Source organism: Vigna unguiculata, chromosome 5, assembly GCF_037176805.1.
Source record: "Vigna unguiculata cultivar grain cowpea cultivar isolate G323 ecotype 2 chromosome 5, ASM3717680v1, whole genome shotgun sequence".
NCBI lineage: Eukaryota > Viridiplantae > Streptophyta > Magnoliopsida > Fabales > Fabaceae > Vigna > Vigna unguiculata.
The window spans coordinates 48,276,203-48,300,459 of NC_140796.1; the positions used below are offsets into that span (position 1 = coordinate 48,276,203).

At 26.1% G+C, this 24,257-nt stretch overlaps 2 protein-coding genes across 2 annotated transcripts; one reads left to right on the top strand and one right to left on the bottom strand.

Moving 5' to 3' along the window:
- Positions 1-2,109: 2,109 nt before the first annotated feature.
- Positions 2,110-2,640, top strand: LOC114184725 (uncharacterized). Its single transcript, XM_028072035.1, has one exon. It carries the CDS (start codon positions 2,110-2,112, stop codon positions 2,638-2,640), a length of 531 nt encoding a protein of 176 aa, XP_027927836.1.
- A 15,756-nt stretch (positions 2,641-18,396) lies between these two features.
- LOC114186213 (transcription factor MYB4-like) lies at positions 18,397-21,468 on the bottom strand. The gene is made up of 3 exons (XM_028074255.2): positions 21,263-21,468; positions 20,655-20,784; positions 18,397-19,233 (listed from the first exon to the last, which is right to left on the bottom strand). The coding sequence occupies exons 1-3, from the start codon at positions 21,393-21,395 to the stop codon at positions 18,801-18,803; spliced, it is 696 nt and encodes a 231-aa protein (XP_027930056.1). The 5' UTR covers positions 21,396-21,468; the 3' UTR covers positions 18,397-18,800.
- Between the last annotated feature and the right edge of the window lie 2,789 nt (positions 21,469-24,257).

Below are 24,257 nucleotides of genomic sequence, written 5' to 3' on the forward strand. Positions count from 1 at the left end.
TTGTTTTTTCTAATTTTTGGAATTAATAGTCTATTATTTTTAAGATCAGATCATACTTTGGAAGAGATGGTACAAAATATTATGATCTAGGTGAATCCCCTTTTTCATTATTATTATTGGTTTTGTCCTTTTTTTTTTTTTTCTTCTTCTTTGTACATGGAGTTTTATAATCTATTTGTCCAAATCAGTTAAAGAACAGTAATTTCTTGGTAATATTGTTGATTTTATAAGTTGACCTTTTACAAAGATTATTAGAAGCTGATTAGGAAATGTATATATTCGAGGACTGTAGGTTTGATTTTGAAGATTTCTTAAGTAGCAAATAATCTTCATACAAGAGGAGTTAACTTGCAAGTGTGGATTGTTTTTTGTATATATGTACTAAAAATCTTTTAATTGTATTGAAGTTGGATTGATATATTTATGAATTCAAAATATTAGAATTGTTGTTAATGATATTAATATCTTTTATGTTATCTTGGACCTATTTTTGAGTGTTGAGTAGCTATAATTGACTTGAATTATTATATTTACAAACTATAGAGTGAAAAATAAATTTACAACAACATTAATGTTATATTTGAATGAAGCAATTTAGGTAGTAATGGTTAAAAACAGATTTGTCTAATTATCTTAACCATAAAGGAATCTGAATTGATTAACAAGCTTTTATAAGGTTTAAGATGAATCTTGAATAAATCTTTAGGTTTTAAAGCTCAATTAATCAATTTCGCAGTTCTGGGTTAATGGACTGTTTAAATCAATCAAGAAAGATTATGAGAGAGAAGAAAGAAGCAAGACACACAATTTATACTGGTTCGATTCAAAAAGAATTTACATCCAGTCTTCTCCTAAGTAACACACTTAGGAGGATTCCAATAAACAGAAAGGTTCCAAGAATTACAAGCACACCTATGTAATTCTAACCCCCAAAACCCAAGAACTTGATTCAACAATCAAGAACTCCCCCTAGGAGCAATGCATCCACACAATTGCACCTAGGTCCACACTTCAAACACTAAAGCTACTGTAATCAAAAATACAGAAAACAAAACAAGAAACGAAAACACCTAAGTTGTGCATATTTGACTTGATGCTCCTTGAATCAAACAAGATCCATCATGGTAGAATCAACCATCAATTCTTCTTGGATCTGTACTTGAGTTATCTTGCAGAATCTTCTGAAACTTTGTGTCTCTCAGATGGCTCCATCTCAGATGAAAACTGCATGATCTTTCTGATTTTTTCCAGCCCCAAAACAGATTCCAAAACAGCTTTTATACAAAGGTTTTTGCTGTCACTAATTCGATTAGCAATTTACCTAATCGATTATCGTGAGTATATTTTCACTTACTTTGTACCATACTCACAGCTAATCCATTAGTTAAAAAACTAATCATATGCAGAATTTCACAGCAGGCCTGAAATACATTTGATAAAGAGAAGCTAATGCATATCCTAACTAGACCAAGCTATGTTTTATTCTAAACCAGTAGACATCATCAAAATCATTCTTCATTCATAGGTGAAGTAGTTCCCCCTACCAACAGTAATTTATTTATTTATTTAGAAAATTTATTTATTTTTAAGTAAAATGACTTGTTTCGATGAGAAAATTAAAATGAAATGAAATTGATAAATTTTAAAAAGGTATTTCAAATAATTAAAATAATAGAATTTGAAATTCATTAAAAGAAAAAGGAAATTGAAATTTCACAAGTTGTGGAGTTCTTCGTTTGTCAAGATGAAGAAAGTCCGCAAGTTTAAAAAGTCGACTTATATCGACCTTCAACTTAGGCTGAATCATCTCACCATCTAGCTCAAGCCGACTCGACTCATTATGAGCTCATACTGACTCGACTCGATTATGAGCTCATACTAACTTGACTCGGTCTTTGGTCAAAACTAAAAGTCGACTTGAGTCACCTGAGCTTAAGGTTGAGTCATGTTGGTTAGTGTCAATTTGACATAAACTGAAGGTTGAGTCAAATCGACATAAATCAAAGGTCAAACTGATTTGAATGGAGCTAAGAGAATTTCCTGAAGCATCAACCTGGCAAGTTTGATGGCAAGACTAGTCCTTACCTAGCAGACCAGTGGATGAAGGACATGGAACGGATCTTCAACGCCAATAGGTGTCCTGATGAGAGCAGGCTGGCTTACTCAATGTACATGTTGGCTGGGGAGGCTGAGCATTGGTGGGCCAACATGAAGTTGGTCATGGAAGAGAAAAGAGAACAAATCACCTGGGAAGCCTTCAAGAAGAAGTTCCTCTCCGAGTACTTCCCAGATGGCGTAAGATACGCTAAGGAGGTGGAGTTCCTCCAGTTGACCCAGGGCAACAAATCTGTGGTTGAGTATGCAGAGAGGTTCAAGCATCTGGGGTGCTTCTACACCATGCCATTAGATGAGGAGTGGCGGTGTAGGAAGTTTGAGAATGGTCTCCATGGAGATATTAGGTTGATGGTGGCACCATTTTCCATCAAGGACTTTGCAACTTTGGTGGAGAGAGCTCGAGTTATGGAGAGGATAAAGGTCGAGGTGGAGGCTCAGCAGAGTCAGCATCAGCAAAAGGTCGATGGATCATCTGGGTCCACACCTAGAATAGAGGAGAGGAAGAAACCTTATGCTAAGCCGTAACCTAAGGTTGCTAAGGGGTTCCCATCTCAGCGGTTGTCTTAGTCAGAGTTTGAATGTGATTATCAAATCCAATGTGAAACATAACACAAATGATGCAACCAAAAATTAGGGGAACAAATTAAAATTAATAAGTTGAATAATATTATCTTTTAAGATTCAAGTATTAATTCTATATCAATTTATCTATATGATTTGTCCTAAATATTTTGTATAGATTTTAAATTTAATTTAAAAATATTTAATAAAAATTTCAGTTTCAGTAAAAATTTTAAATAAGATTTATACAAAAATAAATTTTGTGTCAATTTAAACAAGGATCATATTGTTCTATTTTTTAAAAAATTGAATATAAATTGAATATAAAAAATAAATGTAGGAACCAAATTAAAATTTTGTCCACATGGTACTGTCACATCACACTACTACTACCACGTCACATTGAGTCATGTCGCACAATTATAAAATGACATGTGTAAAAAAAGTAATTTTTTTAAATAATTAAAAAGAAAAGCACAAAATGACATGTAACACTTGCTTCAACTCTAGTTATGAAAAACTAATAATAATGATCAAATTGAATAACTTCTAACATAATTAGAATCGAATTGAATCATATTAAAAAAAAAGTTAGAATCAAACTGAGACGAACAAAATTAAAAAAATTAAAAAACCGACTTGACATTTATTTAACAAAAGCAATAACTAATGAAGAGATGATGTAGATTTATAAAATAGGTTGAAACTATATCTCACTAGATCTCTATGTTAAATTCATCTCTCAAAATAGTCATCAAAATTTTAAACATGGAGATATCAAAATAGTCATAAAAATTTTAAACATGGAGAAAGAATAAAAAGAAAACTTTCTACTCACTCATTTTTCATATTTCAAACAACCTTATAATAACTTCTTTTGCTTTCTTCTTTGTACATTCATTTTCACACGAACACCCCATCGAAACTAAAGAGCGATGCAAAGAGGGAAAGACGTGAAAACATGAATCTCTTCTCCATTTTAGGATATGGTGGACCAGGCTAGCTCAACATGGTCGATGCTCACATTTCACCATCGTTAGCTGTATTTGGACTTCCAAACTTCATTATGATGAAGGAGAAGACTCTACTGTGCATACATGTCACTTCGATCGATCGGAACAAAATCAGGTCTCCAACTCAATGCTTCATTGCCCTCCACATTTACGATTTCCTCGCTTATTAACTTTCACACATGTACTTTTTTTCTAGTTTCTAAATTTTTAAAAAACTCTAATTTTAATTAATTAAATTATTTCTTAATAGTATGTTACGATTATCGCGTAATTATTGACGTTGGACTTTAGGCTCTTGTGTGTACCATGTTTTTGAACCAAATTAATTTAAATTGTGAATATTTTTATATCTGAAACCAAATTTGAAAAAAAAAAAAACTAAAAATCACTAAAAGAAGAAGAAGAAAAACAAATTTTATAATCTACACTGACAGTGGCGGAACTTGACCAAAAATCTTAGGAGGCCAAATTATATTTGTTATATATAAATTATTATTTTTAATTAAAATAAATTAATTTCTTTACATCATTTTTTTATTCAAATTTCTAATTAGAATTCAATGAAAATAAACTCAATTACCTGTAATAATGAAAACATATGAACTAGGTCGTCCGCTTGATTTTTTACTAAAAAGATAGCACGGTAAGCAATATGCAACATCTTTTAATGGCGAATACTCTAACCATGAAGAAAATAAGTTAAACCATGTGTACTGAAATCTTCTTGGATGATCATCTTTACTAGACAATGGATAATTTTCTAGATGCGTTTGATATGGACCCCATTTTAGATAAGCCCTTCGTACCTCATCAATTTGATTTGATGGGTATTGCCAAATTTGAAGACGCTTTCACGGATCATGTTCTAAAGTATTTTCAAATTCATTATATGTAATTTTAGAAATCTTAGAGAGTTGTTTTTCGTTTTCTTCAATATTTGGATTCTCATGAAGTTTCTCAATTTTAGATGACGTAGATGCATTTTTTTCATCTTCATCACAAGCCTTCCTCTTGAAAAAAGAATCAATTATTTTACTCTTTATCATAATTTTTCTAATATAAATTTGTCACCTCTCACCTATTTACAAAAAAATAAAATTATGAATACCTCAAATTAAATCTTAAAAGCAATATTCAATATTTTAAGAAAACTAATAACTTCTAAATGATTAGCTTCCCTTACCTTAGAGTAAATTCCTAATCTTGTTGTTTTCTTACACAACTTCAAAGCCTAAAATAACTCTATCTACACAAAGAAGAGTTTGATCAACAATTAAAGCATGATTTTATGATCTCTAACAGATAGAGATATGCCTAGAGCGTAGAAAAGCCACATACAAGAGGGAAACAAATTGCTTCAAAAAAAAGGGGGGGAAATGAACTTACTCAAAAGAAGAAATTGTTCGGTCCAAAATGTTCATTAACTCTTCAATTTTGTCGTAGTGCAATTTGATTTTGAAAACAATAAGGAATTGACGGTAAAAATTGAGATGAAAATAAAACGAGAGAAAAAGATGGAGGCACACAAGAGAAAAACTAAATAAAGAAGTATAAGAAATTATAATAGAAAAAAACATAATTTTTAAATTTAAAAAAATATTCCAAACTAAATTAATATAAATAAGATAATAATATATAAATAAAACAATAATATATAAATAAAGTAATAATATATAAATATAATTTTTTAAATATATAGAAAATAAAATAAAATAAAAATCAATTAATATAAATAAAATAATGATATATAAATATTATTTTTTAAATAAATTAAAAAAAATGGTTGAGGGAGTCGTGGCTTCCCTATGTCACAACGTTCTTCCGCCACTGATATTCACTTCTATTGATTTGATAAATCTACTTCTATGATTGATATAATTTATTGATTTGCTGCAATTCAGTTTTTATGAGGTTTAAATATTTGTATCAATTAATTGATTTGTATCTTTTATGTATTATATTTTGGATATAAAATGTATAAATAAAATTCTTCCTATCAGTAGGAAGACAAGGGATGGCAACGGAGTGGGGAGGGCACGGATTTCGCTATCACATACCCATCTCCGTAAAAAAAAATTCATCTCCATGTCCATACCCAAACCCAACGGGTATTAAACTTTTGACCTATCCCCATCCCCACCGGGTAACGGGTATAATCTCGTACTCATACCCATACCCATTTTCTTACTACTTCAATATTAATTTTAATTATTTTTTATAAAATAATAAAAAAATTATGATAAAGGAAACATAATATTATCAAATATTCAATATTAGAATGATGGTTGTTTCTTCGATATCAAATACTTTAAAATAAATTATAATTGTTTATATTTTATATTATAATACCAAATAAAATTTCATGAGAACCAAAACAATTATTAAATTTACAAATATTAATGAAATATAATTGATAAAATTTAAAAATATTTTTAAAAAAATATAAAATAAAAACAAATATTCAAATTAAAATATATTTTAAATGTTTGTTTACTTCAATCTTTTTAATTCTAATAAATCTCTTTTTTATACACTAATAAAAGTTATAATACATCATTTGATCAAAATGATACAAAGAACAAATAATAATCATAATAAAAGTTTAAAATAAATTATAATTGTTTACATTTTAGATTATAATACCAAATAAAATTTCATGAGAACCAACACATTTATTAAATTTATAAACATTAATGAAACATAGTTGATAATATTTAAAAATATTTTTTTAAAAATATAAACGAAAAACAAATTTTCAAATTAAAATATATTTTAAATGTTTGTTTACTTCAATCTTTTAAATTCTAATGAATCTCTTTTTTATACACTAATAAAAGTTATAATACATCATTTGATCAAAATGATATAAAGAACAAATAATAATCATAATAAAAGTTTAAAATAAATTATAATTTTTTACTTCTTAGACTATGATACCACATAAAATTTAATGAGAACCAACACATTTATTAAATTTGCAAACATTAATGAAACCTGGTAGATAAAATTTAAAAATATTTTTAAAAAAATATAAAAGGGAAACAAATATTCAAATTAAAATATATTTTAAATGTTTGTTTACTTCAATCTTTTAAATTCTAATGAATCTCTATTTTATACATTAATAAAAGTTATAATACATTACTTAATCACAATGATACAAAGAACAAATAATAATCATAATAATAAAATTTTAACATAGATCTTGTATCTTTTGAACTTCAATTATGTTGGATGGTGATAAAAAAATATTAATGACAATTACATTAAATTTTTATATTGTAGTAAATAAAAGTTATTTATACAATTATAGTGAAAAAATTACAGTATGATTAATAATGAGTTAAAAAATAAAAAATAATTAGATAAATATATCAAAATAGTATTCTACATAATGAAAATAAACAAAAAATAAAAATATTAAAAAATTAATAAATGTTCACAAACAATTTGAGAGACTATTGAAAGAAATCGCACAAAGAAAAACAAATGTATAATTAAGGGTATGATAAGTTGAAAAATATCTTAGAGATTTAAGAGAACTTTTCAAATATCAAAACATATATACTTTTGAGAAATAACAAAAATTGTTTTAGTGAAATAAAAAATTTATTCAAATGAAACAAAAATTAATAATAAGAATAATAAGTAAATGATTTTTTTATATTACCTAGTAAACGAAATGTTTGTGAGTATTAAATATTTTTATGTGAAAGAAAAATATACATTAAATAAAAATATTAAAAAATAATAGAAATATTCAAATGTGAGACATAAAAAATTTTAATTGACATACATATTTTTAACATAATTACACAAAAGTTATGATAAGATGAAAAATATAATTGAAATTAATGACAAATCAAATAATTAGAATAAATAAAAAATAATATATATATATATATATGTGTGGTTATTCAATTAATTAGGAATATTTTAATAATTTAAATGGGGACGGGTAATATGGCGGGGATATGTACATCCCCATACCCATCCCCATATCCAATTGAAAAAGTCGGGGACCCATACCCATACCTATACCCAGTCAATGCGGAAATTCCCCATCAAAACGGGGACGGATTCGAGTAATATCTACGGGGACAAGTTTATTACACATATAAAAGTTGCTCCTTCTCTCTTATTTCTTCTCACTCTTGCATTATTTTCTTTTTTTTTATTTTCTCTGTTATTAGCTTTATTTTATTTTATATACAAGAATTTTTTCTTTTTTTTTTGTGTATATGAATTTGTTTGTGTATTCTATGCTAATAATATTTTTGCATTACAATATGAAAAAAATGCTGAAAAAGGTATTAGTGGAGATAGCTCTTTCATATAATAGTTTCATAAATTAAAAAAAAATATATCTAAAATAATTATTAATAATTAATAACTTTATTTATAAAATAGTGTCTAATTTAGTCAATATAATAATTAATTAATTTAATGTCTAAATTTTATTTAATGATTTTCTTATAGTAATTAAACAAAATAAATAAGTCACGTGATCAAAAGTTAATAGTTACTATATTATTAGTTACTAAAATAATCATTATTATGAATAAAAAATTGTAATTGATCTCTAAATTGATTTCTAAAATTTATCTAACAAAATTTTATCTACCAAAAAAAATTAACAAGATTTTTTTTTTACAAAAAAACTGATTTATAAATTATTTTCTAATTAATTAATAACAAATTTAACGATTACTTATAATTCTTTATTCGTAATATTTTAGTAACCAATAACATTTTACTTTATAAATTCGAATCTATATTATTTGGAAACTAACAATTTTTATTATTAAAATAGATTGTTTATGAGAAATTGTAGTGCTATCGATATAATTTTTTATTATAACACAACTTTAATGCAACATATTTAATCTATTTTATTTTTATATAAAAAAATTACCTAAAAATACAAATAATATAATTATAATTATAAGAGAGGATAATATAATAAGATATAAACACATAACGCGAGATTAGCATCGCAATTATTGCACAATATTTAAAAAATCAATTATAGCGGCCGGTGATCTAAACTGAACCACGTCCATTTTGTTGGATAATATTTCAACCTTTTTTTTTCTTATGTTTGAATCAGGTGTGAACAAATGAGATTAAAATAATAATAAAATAAAGGTTGTAAAAAACAGACATCTTTATCAGAAAAAAAACGACGTGATTTGTCTAGGATCTCTGATTTATAGTTAAAAATAATATTTGAGAACATAATTAATGACGCAAATAGTATTAGAAGAAAAATAGAAATTTATTTTATTGACATGTCTTTTTCCATAATTACGTGTTCTTTTAAAACTCAAAGGTAATTCGTTTGTTGCTGAGTTTATTAAGAATTATGCATAATCCAAAATATAAATTAAGCATAAAGTAAACTATTACTAGAATTTTAGGGTAACATTTCAAAACTTTTATAGTTTTAACTACAGTGTAAACATAAAACTATATATATTTTTTAGACTTTTATTTTTAACATGTGTTTAAATATATATATATATATATATATATATATATATATATATATATATATATATATATATAAACATTATATTATCATGATGAATATTATTTTATTTAATCTATTTATGAGCACAATTATAGTCTTATTAGGTATATTATTTGATGATTATTTTTAATGAGTGTAATTTTGTCATAATGTGTAAGAGAGTTTTGTGATACATATTTATATTGATAACTTGATGAATGGAAAAGAATGAACTTTCTTGCTAGAAAATTATCATGGTAGCAAAAGTTTAGAAAATTCTAGAGAACTCTTTCACAATCATAAGAGATTATGGTAAAGAACAATAGTAGTTTGTCTCATGTTTTATCAAAGAGAGGTGGGTCAACATGAATATTTAACATCACTATATAGTATAACAATAACATTTTCTTAATATTTTTAATATTTCCAAAATCATAGCTCACTTTCATGGTAAGAATTATATTCTTTGTATTAGTGCTACTAGAGTCTCACATCATATGACAAAAAAGAAAAATTTCTCATAAATGTAAAAAAAATTATAAACATACAAGTGTGATTGTCAAATGAGAAATATGATACCACTATAAAGAAGGACAACTTGATTTTAGATGGTGGTTTGTAACTTGATAATGTTCTTTTTGTATATCAATTAACTCGCAACTTAATATCTCTGTCACAATTAATTGACGGTTTCAGTTGTATTGTTCAATTTAATCATTGTATATAATACAAGACTGAAATGTGAGATGTTGATTAGGGTGGGTGAACAAATTGACACTACAAAAAATAGTTATTTTGTGGAGATTTTTATTTCAAATTGTAAAAATACATAATAAATCCTATTAGTCACACTTTTGTCATAGTTACCAAAAGTATTTACATGGCCCTTGTTGATGCCTTACAGTCAGAACCACACCATATTGTAATCGAAGATGGTTGCAAGAAATGCTCACGAAATTCATCCAAGGTTCAAGAAATAAATTTTGGAAGTGAAGTTGTAAGGAGTTAAATGCATAATATTTTGCATGGTGGAGTTTCCAATTTCTTTCTTGCTGACCCAAGCCAAAGACGTCCTGTACTTACGACTTGCATATGTCACAAGGAGAACAATTAGTATATTAAAATTTCGTTACGACTTGCAATCCTATTTGCATAATTAATTTCTACTCTTAACTTTTTTAATTTTTATGTTATTTAACTAATTCACTTATTTAAACTTCATTGATAAAAATAATTTTAACTATAGAGAAACATTTATCCCAATTTTGTTTTTATAATATAACCCTTCTTTTACTATTAATTATTTATATTTCATTATTCTTTTAACTTTAGTGTTATTTAATTAATTTATTCATTTAAATTTTATTACTAAAAAAAATTTTAATTATAGAAAAATATCTATTCTAATTTTTTATTAATGTAAAATTTTTATTTTTATTAACTATTGATTTTTTTATTCTTTTAATTTTACTGTTAATTAATTAATTTATTCATTCTAATTTTGTTGATAAAAATAATTTTAATTATAAAAAACATTTACACCAATATTATGGTATAATATTGTAATATTTTTACACAATATTTTTAAAATCTAATTATGTGACTTAGGAAGAAAACACCTTATAAGTAAAGCTCATGATTGCATACTCCATAATTGAAAACTCATTGTCAAACTATTGTCTAAAGCTTAAGTCACACATTTTTGAACTAAATAAGATCTTTAGTTGTTGTCTACTTACGCTTTTGTAGTTTATCACCCATCTATGATTTAATATCAATTACTGTGTGTCATCTTATATACTAAATCATCTACTCGTGGTTATTCATAAATCACTATGTTTTAATTTATCACAAAAAAACACCTTTTTTTTTGTTATGTAAAAACTCATTCTCATTCTCAAATATTCATTCCAAATCAAAAATTCATTGGAGAGAGGAGGACCTCATCAACAATGGTGGTAACATGAACGAGGTATGCTTGCTTGACCGTCATTTCTTCAAAACATAGAGAACTCACAACATTCACAAAATTAGGGTGACAAAATAGATAAATTAGATAAATTTCATTTTCAATTGTAATTACTTGAATAAAAAATAAATTATTCATTTATTTTCCTATATTGAAAAATTATTTAAAAAATTATTCATTTTGATTTATTTTACAAAAATTCATTAAATATAATTTTTATAAATTCCTTTTATGGACCTATATAAAAATTCGCCCATAAAATGAATACTACCTAATGTTCTATTTACATGAAGATTAATAATGAATAATTAAATTAGTTTTAATTAGTTATTTCGTAAATTTAAATTTAATTTTAATATAATCATAAAATAGTTTGTGATGATCATTCCTTTTAGTGACATTATTTTTAAAGACTTGTTTTATAGTTTTAGGTGAGAGGGTTTAAAAGTTAAATGAAGAAGGATAGTTCTGCTTTATATTTAGTTCCAGGGTTAGAAATAGAAAAACAAATAGTTTCATTTTTTTTTATAATTTATTTTTAAATATTTGAAATTGAATATTTTTTATATAAGAATATTTTTTTATAATAAATATTTTATAATATTTTTTTATTATAATTTTTATTTTATTTTTATAAAAATTAATTAATTGGTATTAAATAATAAACAAACAAATGAAAACATGGACACCTATGCGGAGGGATGAGAATAAGACAAAATAAATTATACACAACGGATCTTAGTTTAGTGGGTCATGGCCCCCAAAATATTTTTTTTTAAGAATATATCTTAGAAGTTTTAAAATTATATATAATATATATTATTGAAAATTAAATTAGATAAATTTTTATTTTTTATAAAGTATAATATTTAATATTAATAAATAATAAAATATAATAAAAATAAAAAAATTTATGAGATATTTTTTATTGTCTTTTAATTTTTAATATTCTATTATTTTTTACTCTCACATGTTTTCTTTTATTTTTTTAAACAAAAAAAATAATAATTAGATCCAATTTCATTTTTTTTCTCTTATTTTTTTTCATTTGTTTTCTTCCGTTTTTAACATAAATAAGACAACTCTCTCTTATCTCTTAACAATGAAATATTAGTTTAATAGTTAATATTTTATTTTTATCTTATAAGTTGTTTGTATATTTATTTTTGTTTGAATACAAAAGAAAAATTTATATACTATATGTTTTTTTTTTTCATAAATATTTTTAGTTCTGACTAGGGATGTCAAAAAAATTCGTACCCACGGGTATCCGCGGATAAAACCCGCAATGGGTAGGAAACAGATATTAAAAATAGATATCCGCTACCCGTGGGTACGAGTATTTTTGATACTCGCATGTTAACGGGACGAGTACGGGTATCATAGTATCCGTACTCGTGGATACTCGTACCCACTAAACATATATATATATATATATATTAGTAAAAAACATTATGAGTCTTCATTCAATAAAGGTGGTTGGATTCTTATCCCACATCAGAGCAGATCACTTCTAGATACTCTGGAGGCATTGGTGTATCTCCAAGATTGGTTATGGACCAATATGGAAGGTAATGAAATTAACACTTTTACTTAGATATTTTAATAAAGTGATGGTTAGAAACTTTTAATGAACTTTTTATGTTTTCAGGCTCTTATAGATGAAAATTGGACAACATGAAACTTTATACAATGTTGCAAGATGTGGACATTGATGAAATTAGTAATTTCTTTAATATTTCATTCAAAAATAAACTACAATATAAATTGTTAATGATCTTTTATTTGTTTGTTTTTCAGAAATCAATCGGAGAAAGTTAACATGTTGATTTAAGCACTAATTATGGTTAAATATTTATTTTTTTAAAATATTTTTGTAAATATCCGTGGGTACCCATGGATACCCGCGGATATGAAAAAAAATAGACGGGTACCCGCATAACGGATACCCGACGGATATGGATACGGATACGGGGCAAATACTTATCCAACAGATAGGTATGGGGGAGCTATTACTCATACCTTACCCGCCCCGTTAACATCCTTAGTTATGACTTGATTTTCACACACACACACACACGCACACACGCACGCACGCACGCACGCACACACACACACGCACACACGCACATGCACACACACGCGCACACACACACACACACACACACACACTCACACACACACACACACATATATCTTTACGTCTCTTAATTTTTGATTAAATTTTGATAAATTATTTTTAGTCTTATATTTGTTTAGATAAGTTTATGGATGAAAAATAAATTAATAGATTCATTTGTTTTAAAGTCATAAAAGGGAAGATATCCATGAAGATTAAAACAAGACAAATTTACTTTTTATATATTTTCAAACATGATACTAAAAATCGGAATTAGAAAAAACCACTTATTAAGATTCAAATAATTATAAGGGGTTTCCTATTAATTATTTGGGACTTGTACCAGAAAAACGATATCAAATATAAGAGTATCCAAATAAGTGAAAGAGATAAAATTATAAAAACTTATTTAAAATATATTATATATCAAATACAACTTCAAAAGTGTCCATTTTCTAATCGAAGATTTTCGATATTAATAATAACAATTAAATATATGAATTTTGAGAATATTATTTTCACATTTTCAAACTTTATTGTCAACCTCCACATCCACGTAATTAGATAGAAAAGTAAATCTTTACTTTCAAAACAAGATGAGATAATAAAACCTCTCCTTATCTCATTTGTTTGTGATTGCTAATTGTAAAATAAAATTATATTGAAAAACTTCATGATTTTTATTCAAGTAATAAAAACTATATATATATATATATATATATTTTGCAATTTTATCTACACGAAAACTAATTATAAGCACAACTATGACTTAATTAATCTAATTTTTTAATATAGAATAAAATAGATGATGGAGATTAAAAATAACTATTTTTATTTATTTTTAGATTTAGTTTATTCAATTATTTTTTTAAATTAATAAATTGGAAAATTGTACTTATAGATGAATAAAAGGTAATTAATTTATTTCATTATCATGTACGAAACTAACTAACAGTGAAATAATAAACAAATAAAAAGAGAAAAAATATTTCCATCTTTATCTTTTAAACAAGACAACTACGAATGTAGGAGGAGAGTTAACTATTATTCATATTACATAAGAAACTATCCCTTGTAATCTTAATGTACATGTTTAAATTTTTTTAGTGATGTTGGATTACACCAATTAAATTTATAGCAGAAGGATTAAACTGTTTAAATAATATCTAATTTTAATATTTATTTTATTCTTTTTAATTGAAACAACCAATTCGATCTGTTATTATAACTTTGACATGTAATTTATTAATTATTTATTGTCTTAGTGATATTTTATTGTTTTATCCATTTCAAAAATATATTTTATTAATCATTAAAATTCTAGTGATTAAATTGTTATTGTATGTTTAATTGTTGATTTCCCATTGGTTGAAAATTCAATGCATGACTTAAACCTAAACATAGTACGCAAATTAGTTTTGTAATCGTTTATCTTTGAAAATGCGAATAGTTTTTTTCTGGCTTTATCATAATTTTTTTATTATAAGTTTTATCGTATTGTCTGTTAATTAAGGAGTTTAGTGTTTACGAAGAGTTGAACCGACGGTTGGTTTTGTAGTTTTTATTTTCAATTTTTTAAAATATGAAAAACATGTTATTTGACTTCTTTTTTTCAAGCAACGAAAATGTTGAACACGAGTTTGGTATTTGACCATTGTAAAAACAATTTATAACTTTTTTTTATTCAAAACGAAGAAGGAAATTTTAAAAGATAAAACATGTTCACATCTTCATCAATACTAATTTAGTTATAAATATATTCATTTATATCCAACGATATATATATATATATATATATATATATATATATATATATATATATATATATATATAAAATTAATTAATTAATTAATGTATAACGACGATCACAGTAACTAGAATTAATCAACTTATGAATTTCATGCTTTTGTATGGAATCAAACTGTTTAAAAGTTTCCAATCCTTCGTCTCGTCTTTGCAAGATTCTCTTTCATCTCATCTTTGTATGATTCTCTTTTGAACTATTACTTAACGATGTTTTTGGAGAGTAAGTAAATATTTACATGCATTCCGATATTCGAGTCAGTGATACTTTCAGTTTGAGTATGAGTAAAAGGTAAATGTAAAGATAAATCTCTTAGCTTATACATCTGTATGTATGTCTGAATCCAAATGTACATGTTTGTATGTCTGATTTTGTATGTACGAGAATTTACATCTATATTCCTAAACTCAGATATACTAAGATGTACATTTGTACCCCTAAACTAGAAGTGAATTGTTCATAGATGTATTTGTCCCTTGTTGAAACCAAAATGTATTCATTTATGGGATCGATATTACTGGGCTACCCTATACAACATCTGAGCTGTATAGTTAGTTTGTTAAATATAATCGGTTTTTAAATTAAGCATATTTGATAATTTTATAATTAAAATGTTAAAAATGGGTTCACTAATTATTCACAACTTGGGGACACCAGAAGCATTTATCGTTCAGCTTGATTTAGTTTTGAATTTTCTTTCTTAATCTTTTATTCGGACCCACACGAATGTAAATGGTGTTTTCTTTTTCGTTCTTATGTTTCCATTTTCCAAGAAACTTAAATATCATGCATGTGTGGCTCTTAGTCCCTCTACTTGTCACGAACGGATCTATATGAATTTATACATTCAAACAGAAGAAAATTGACATCCTTAATATAGTACCTTTGTGAGCTCAAAATATATTATTCCAACTTTAGTAAGGGCTCTTGCTGTAAAATAAAATATTGTAAAATTGTCTTTAAATATATTTTAAATTGAAATAAGTAATGAAATATATAAATAAAAATAAATTCATCTTCTTTTACCTTATCTACTTAAAAAAATGTTGATTATTAAGTTAACTTTATTAAATATATAATATTAATTGTATAGTTTTAAATACTTTTGATAGTTTCCTAGACAATCTCTGGCAAAACAAAATTCTTCAAATTCAAACTTACATTTAACTGTTTTTTAAAAAGTTATAAAAGATAAATGTTACATAAAACTGTAAATATACAGAAAAAATTGAAAAGTATTTAAGAAAACGGCAATAAAAATATAAGGAACATATGTATACGAGAAAAAGTTGTAAGTATATATATGTAGGAAAATTCATGGAAAAAGAAAATACGTAAATAATCATAAGAAAATAAGGCATGGAAATCAATAAAAGCTAACCTTAATTGATTAATAATATTAGATTTACGTTATGTATATGGATGGCAATGCGGGCCGGCCCGCACATTGCGGGTGGGCCCAGACCGTCTTGCATTTGGCTCGCTTTTTTTAATTTTTTTTTTAATTTTTATGATAAAATTTTCAATATTTAAAAATTAGGAAACTTTAAGACGTTCACAAAATTAAATAAAGACTTTAGAGAGTTTGATGATTCAACATTTTCATCATATTCATATTATGACATACACAATGTATTCTTTAAATTTTACAACATTAAAAAATACATAATATTTGGCTTATGTGGGCTTATGTGAGTCGGGCCACTACGGGCTTGCAGGCTCACTACCCTGGCCCGTCCCGTGTTTTTATCGCGAGCCTGCCTGACGAGTCGGACCCTAATTGCCACTCCTAATTATGTGTATAAGTGACTTCAAAAAAAAAAAAAATATATATATATATATATATATATATAAATTAGTTTCAAATTGTATCAATAAATGTGAAATTAAATACATTTTAAAACAAAATATGTTCGATACTAATAATATTACTTTAATTTACATCAATTTAAACGACATTTATAACAATGATTTTTAAAAATACAATACGTTTTGCATTCATGATCTCAATTTTTAACAAAATACAATATAAACAAAAAAAGAAAAAGAAAAAATGCATTGGATGAAACACATGAACTAAGGAATGAGAGTGTGAATAAAAAAGATGAGTACGATCTAATAGTCTCACGTAACAAATCTCTCTCATTATACTTGAATACAAATTAAACAATCGTATTTTTCCTTAAAAATAATTACTCGAACACAAATCTCTTATCATCAAACCAAGTAAAATTTACCAAATCCTATATTTCTTAACCATCATCAATTTAAATGCATTCTCACACATTAAAATAAAATTTACCAAATCCTATATTTCCTGACCATTATCAATTTAAATGCATTCTCACACATTAAAATGTTGTATGCCAATTACATATATCATTAATTATATAAAATTAATTCTCAAACTGCTAAAGAGATAAAAACACATTAAATTATTTTTATTCTAATACAAACTTAACATAAAAATTTCATTTCATCAAATATATTCAATTGTAATTTATTTAAAGGCATAAGTTTAGTCATAACTCACCCTCTCAATACCATTTCTATCATTTATCGCTACGTGACTCAACCATCCAAAACAAATTTTCTTTCATCTTTCACAGTTTAACAAATCTAAACATTTAGTACATTACTTTCACTTTTACTTGCTACATAAACAAAAATGAAAACATTGATTTATACATGTGATTTAATATATTCAAACATAACCAGGTATACTTTTGCGCAATATCAATTATTTGTAAGTAAAATATATTTTCTAATAGGAGAAATATGTTATTTCCTTATGCATGAAAACAACCATTGGATGTTATGCCACTTTAAGCAACATCAATTATATATTAGAAATGATATTTATAATTAAGACTTTTTAGCATAATAAAATTTTGGCATCCCAACAAAATTCAGACGTTAAAACTTGTCTATCATTTGTCTTCTTCACCCGTACCTTTGGTTGAATTTATAATTTACACTGTTCACTCTTAAATATCATATATATGATTGATGACTTAAAGCATAATTATTAAACTATTACTATCCATATATTTAAATTGTTATATATATTTTTTAAATTCAATATAAAAAACTACGAATAAAATTTATCGAAAAAATCTTGTCACCACATAATTTATATATGGATTTCAGTCCGTAGATCATGTTAATACCAGATAAATCCAAAGGTAAATAAATATCCATATTACTACGGACATATATACCACTAGATTTTGACAGTAGCTAATATTGACTCTTCTTTTTTTTTTCGTTTTATAATACACGACGGTTTCATTAAACATGACATACAAAATTATATCATCTATAATATTCATAATTTTTTTTTCTATTTAGCATCTTGAATATTTATGATACATTTTTCTTTTCATATAACTAACAGATTGGGAAAAATCTCTGAGCTGGGTCCAACGGAAAGGTACAAAGAGTAACTTCCGGGTCTTACTAGTGTTGATATGAAGATCTCATTATACTTAGATCTTAGCATGTGCAATATCAAAGACAAACCCAAACTCTCTCTCTCTGTACATGGATCTAAATTATAGTGATGGAGATGTTGAACTAAAACTATTTACGCACCACTGTTCCTTCTCTTATTCTAAACACCAAATATAGTTACAATCACACATAATCACACATAAAGAGTAGAAGCAGGGTAGAACTTAGAAGTCCCATGTGGCACGGAAAGGTTCTCACCATTGGAAAAAACCCTCACATTCCTGCAGGAACAGCTCATTCTGGTTCCAAAGTTGTACATCGTACATAGGACTGAGGTAAACAGGTTCAGACTCGGGTGGGACATAGGAGTTGTCAAGTAAATAAGGTTCTGTCCAGAAATCTGCAGACACAGGCTCCGTGTATGCATCCAAGACAGAAAGATCATCATAACTTTGATGATTTGTGGCGGTTGCTGCTGCAGCAGAAGCAGCAGCAGCAGCAGAAGCATCACTTGTTGTGTTGTGGTCACTGTATAAGGTCTCCATTGATTTGGAAATAGCGGCTTCTTTTTCATTTCCGCGTTTGGCCACAGGTTTTTGTTGAAATCGCTTCTTGAGGACGGTGTGCCAGTGGTTTTTTATCTCGTTATCAGTCCTCCCTGGCAATTCAGCAGCAATTGTTGACCACCTTCACAACCACCAAATTACTAATATCAAACACCACATAATAATTTCCGTACCCAAATTAATGACCCCGTTCAAATACACCACACAATAACATGTATTCAAATATTGCTTTATCAGTCCTTTTCATCCTCTTAATTTCGAAAAGAATTTTGCCTCTGCTACTAGTTTTCATACAGTTTTGGTCTCCCTTTTTGCTTACCATTCAATTCTAATAAATTTTGCTTTATTAATTATTTGAATATTCTATAAACACTTCTCTTTCAGCACAAACTCTTATGATCGGTCTATTTTATGCCCATCCATATATTCTTGCAAATATTATAAGATAACAAGCCCTATAGTTGAAGTGTTTGAAAAGTTTTAGTTATGCCATAATTCATAATTTCATTGGCTAAGTAGAGAATCACATTAAGTTCTCTAACAACACTAAGAGGAACAAGAAGCAATTATTCACACTTAATCGTGACTGAACTATTTTTTACATTATCCATCAATAAAAAATCGTTCTCAAAACTAGTCTTTTTCAATGGTCATTATAAATATCAGTGATTTTTTTTACTAATATGATGAATAATAAAACTATTTTTACTAATATGATAACATAAAGTTTTATATATATATATATATATATATATATATATATATATATATATAATTCTTATTATAGAATACTAAACTATGCGATTTTTATTATATCGTAGGCTACAATAATGGGTGACGTTAAACGTGTGAGGTCAGCTTGATTTTCTTATAGCATACTAGGATTTCTTCTTCTCTTTCTTTTTTTTTTTCTTTTATATCTCAACATAGATATAAATTGCAACAAATCAAGACACGGAATAACGTCTTTTTGACTTCAGAATAGTTTTTACTATTTTAATATACAAGAAGTAAATTATAATATTTGTTTTTGTAAAAGAAATTATAAAATACATTTAGTATCTAAGTAATATAAATAAAATTATAATAAATAAACTGTATTTTATACTTATAAAAGTTAGTTTAAATTCTTAAGTACTGAAATGTTTTCGAAAAGCAATTGAAATTTTATTGAAAAAAATAATAAATTTAAAATATATAGGGTTAATAAAATCTTACATACAAATTAATATGAATGAAGACTAATTTGGGATAGTTTAGAAACAAATTTTTAATTGATTACGGGTTAATATACATATTAGGTGTATCTCCATTATACATAAATTGAGTGAGTGAAGTGATGAAGAGTTAAAATCTTGAAATTATCTAGTTCAATTTATGATATAACAGCAGATTGAATCCTATAATAAACTTACAATGCGAGTGCGAATGGTGTAATCGGATTCATGACAATGTGTTCAGCTTTTGACGCGACCAAAGTGAATTCTGAGTTCTGCAAACTCAGAAGAAACAGTAGTACCAGGCCCAGTAATTTATACATACCTATTACCGAGCTTTTCGTGAAGTCTCACAATGGTTTCTTCTTCCTCGTCACTAAAATTCCCTCTTTTCACATCTGGCCTTAGATAGTTCAGCCATCTCAGTCTGCAACTCTTCCCACACCTTGCAAGACCTAAAACTCAACATGGTTAGAGCTACAACGACTGCAGCATGACTTAGAAAATCTCTGAGGTGTTATTTTTGAGTCTGTATGTGTTTCTATAAATGTATGTATGTGTGTTTGAAACTCGTGAACCCAAAAACTCTTGAATATTACTCAAATAACTTCACCATTAGGTCCCGATGATGGATTATGGACTAGATGTTACTTTTGTGTGTGAATTTATGTATATGCAAAAGTAAATATTTGAGTATATGCATACACTGTTATTTGAGTAAATATGTTAACATAAGATATCCTGGAACAAGCAATTACAGATGAAACCATGTTCTTTTGTATAATTTACAATCGCTGAAGAAAAGAAGAACAGTGGATTCAAGAGTAATTGATATAGTTTTGTGAGTGTTGAAAATACAAGGAGAAGTTTGAGCTTAAAAACTGTTGAGATTTCAGCATTAGGTCAAGCATAGTGGATTGAAGAGTAATGTACCTGCAAACTTGGGGAGCAGGCGCCAATTCCAGTGACCATACCTGGTGACATAAGCGATCAACTTGTTGTCTTCCTCCTGTGTCCATGATCCTTTCTTGAGTCCATCTTTGTCGCAACAAGGGGTTCTCACCATGTTTGCAGGTGTTTAGATGTTTTGTTTCCAATTCTGTGGTTTCCTGGACTGTGATCTTCAACTTAAACCTAAGACTGGGAAACACAACCAGTGACGACAAAGACTTTGTTTACTACTTTCTTGGCTTCTCACCTGAAAATCTCGACTCTTTTCTCCTCTAGTATATAGCAGCGTTCACAAGTGAACGTGTTACACGACCACAACGTAATAATATAATTCTGGAAAAGAAATATTTTCGTATCAAGAAAAAATATAGTAGTATAAAACTGACTTGATGGAAGGAAAAGGAAAGGTTTAATTAGTCATGATACTCATCTTTGATCTTTCGGATGTATTTGTTTCGTATCTATTTTTTAAGATGTGTCCATCCTAATTTTTGAAAAATTATCTCAATTAATTTTTTTTTAATAAAAAATTATTAATGTTGTTATTTAATATTTAAAATAATTTTAAAAATTAAATATTGATATTTATATTAAAATTTAGTAGTAAAGTCATGAATAAAACTAACGGTATTAATAATTTTTTTTTACATGGAATCTAATTGAGCAATTCTTCAAAATTTTGGGCTCGATTGACACATTTTTAAAAAGTGTACCAAAGTGGCACATATGAACAAAGGTAGATACCATTCAACTAATTAAACCAAAAGAAAATGATTCAAAATTATGTTTTATATTTATTATTATTAATGAAATTTTTGTTATTATTAATATTGTTATTATTATAATATTGAAATTAATATAATTTTTTGTAATTTTTTATAAATAATTTTTATTTATTTTTTATTTTTGTAATTATAAAACGGTTGTATTTAAAAAGGCGTTCAAATAAGAAAACGGTTAAATTTAGAAAAAAATTATTTAAAAAGTGAAATTTGATAAAATAAATATTTTAATTTTAAAATTATTTATTTAAAAAATAAAATTAGAAAATAAATGTGAAAAAATTGATTTTTTTATATATAAGTATAGATATTATTGACTTAAGTATATCTATATTTCTAATCAATGATCAGATTTTATTTATAATATTGGTTATAGTTTCTTTTAGATTTTCCTTTCGGGCATTTTTTTTTCTTGTGAGATATTTAGATTACGTGTTCAATAATAGAATAAAGTAATTTACACTGTTTTTAAGACACAAATAAAGTAAAAATTATTATTGCAGGCCGAAAGAAATTACATGTTGTTAATTAATTAGGAATAAAACCTAATTTGAATATAAATATATACTAACTTTAGCCATAATAAATCTAAAAGCAAGACCAACATTTATTTTCAAGAGATAAAGACCTGCGAGCGATACTAGTGGTCCATGTATTTCTTTCTTTATGCTAGTAGTTCATGTTTTATTTTGACTTAAATACCCAACTCTACATACAACGCAATAACATGCAATATAGATACAATGCAATAACATGCAATACAATATATTAGATATAGAAAAAATTATGCTTGATGGTTTATATTTGTTCGTATGGAATATATTAAGTTTAGTGTTTAATATAAGATCTAGTCCTTTAATTTGTTTAATTTGTTTGTTTGATTTATTTTAATCTTTTTATTATTTTTTGTTTTAATTTGGTTCATTAATTCTTTAAAAAAGTTCAAATGGTCATCTCTGTTAAGTTAACAATGTTAACACCGTATTATAGATGTCACATGTTTTTTTTTAGAATTTTCTTTCTAATTTTGTTTTAAATTTTTTAATTTTTTTTAAATTAAATTGTCACATATCATGTTATTATCGTATCATATGTCAATTCATGAAATTTTAATTTTTTTAATTTAAAAATACAAAAAAAAAACACTTGGCAGGTCATGGCTGCGTGTCAAACTAACAATGTCTATTTTCAATTCAGTCTCTCTATTTAATATTTTGATTCAATTTAGTTCCTTTATTTTTTTTAAATGATCTATTTTTGTCCTCTCTAATTTAAAATAAATTAGTAATTAATCTTAAATACAACTAATATATAGTCAAATTAGAATTGAAAAAAATATGATTATAGGAGTTGTTTCTTAAAATTACTCGTTATTTCTTAAAATAACTTTTTAGAATTTATACATCAAACTACTCTACCTAAATATTCAAATTATTTTTATTTTTGAGATATGTAAAAAATTACAAGTGAAGAAAATGTAAAAAATAAAATAACGTGAGTATTTATGAGTGATTTGATGTATAAATGATAAAAGAATATTTTAACATGAATATATAAGTTTTAATTCAGTTTAATTACTAATTTAGTCTCAAATTAGAGAAGACAAAAATTGAATTATTTTAAAAAATAGGAGACTAAATTGAATCAAAATTGTAAACAGAGAATTGAAAACAACCATTATTAGTCTGACATGTGGCAACACCATTACCTGTGCATTTTTTTTAAACTAAAATAAAATAATAATAATAATAATAATAAATTTCACAAATTGACACGTGACATAATCATGACATAACACTTGACAGTTTATTTTTTTATTTAAAAAAGTTTTAAAAGTATTAAAAAATGAAAAATTTCACAAAATGACATGTATCATATATTAATAACATAAATTACACAAGAATTTAATTTATTACATCTGATCTCAACAAAAAAGATTAGTTCTCCATCCATGGTGGAGAGCCTAGGGTTTATAAATAGAAGAGATGGAGAAGAAATGAAAATCAAAGAGAAGATGCAAGTCCTCTCTCAAGATTCTTGCCAGTTGAACCATGTTCCAATATTACATGATAGTTTTAAAAGTAACGGACTTAGACTCATCTCTTTCTATTTTCTTATTTATAAATACATAACCCTTTGTGTTCAATACACTTTAGGAATTCATGCTATGTCTCTTTCTCTTTTATTTTAACTAG

Excerpts from the sequence above, each read along its gene's own strand:
- LOC114184725 (XM_028072035.1), top strand. The coding sequence starts at position 2,110 with ATGGAACGGATCTTCAACGCCAATAGGTGTCCTGATGAGAGCAGGCTG.
- LOC114186213 (XM_028074255.2), bottom strand. The coding sequence starts at position 21,395 with ATGGTGAGAACCCCTTGTTGCGACAAAGATGGACTCAAGAAAGGATCA. Across the intron at positions 20,785-21,262 it reads CCTGCTCCCCAAGTTTGCAG|GTCTTGCAAGGTGTGGGAAG; the intron begins GTACATTACTCT and ends GTTGAGTTTTAG. Across the intron at positions 19,234-20,654 it reads CACGAAAAGCTCGGTAATAG|GTGGTCAACAATTGCTGCTG; the intron begins GTATGTATAAAT and ends GTGGTTGTGAAG.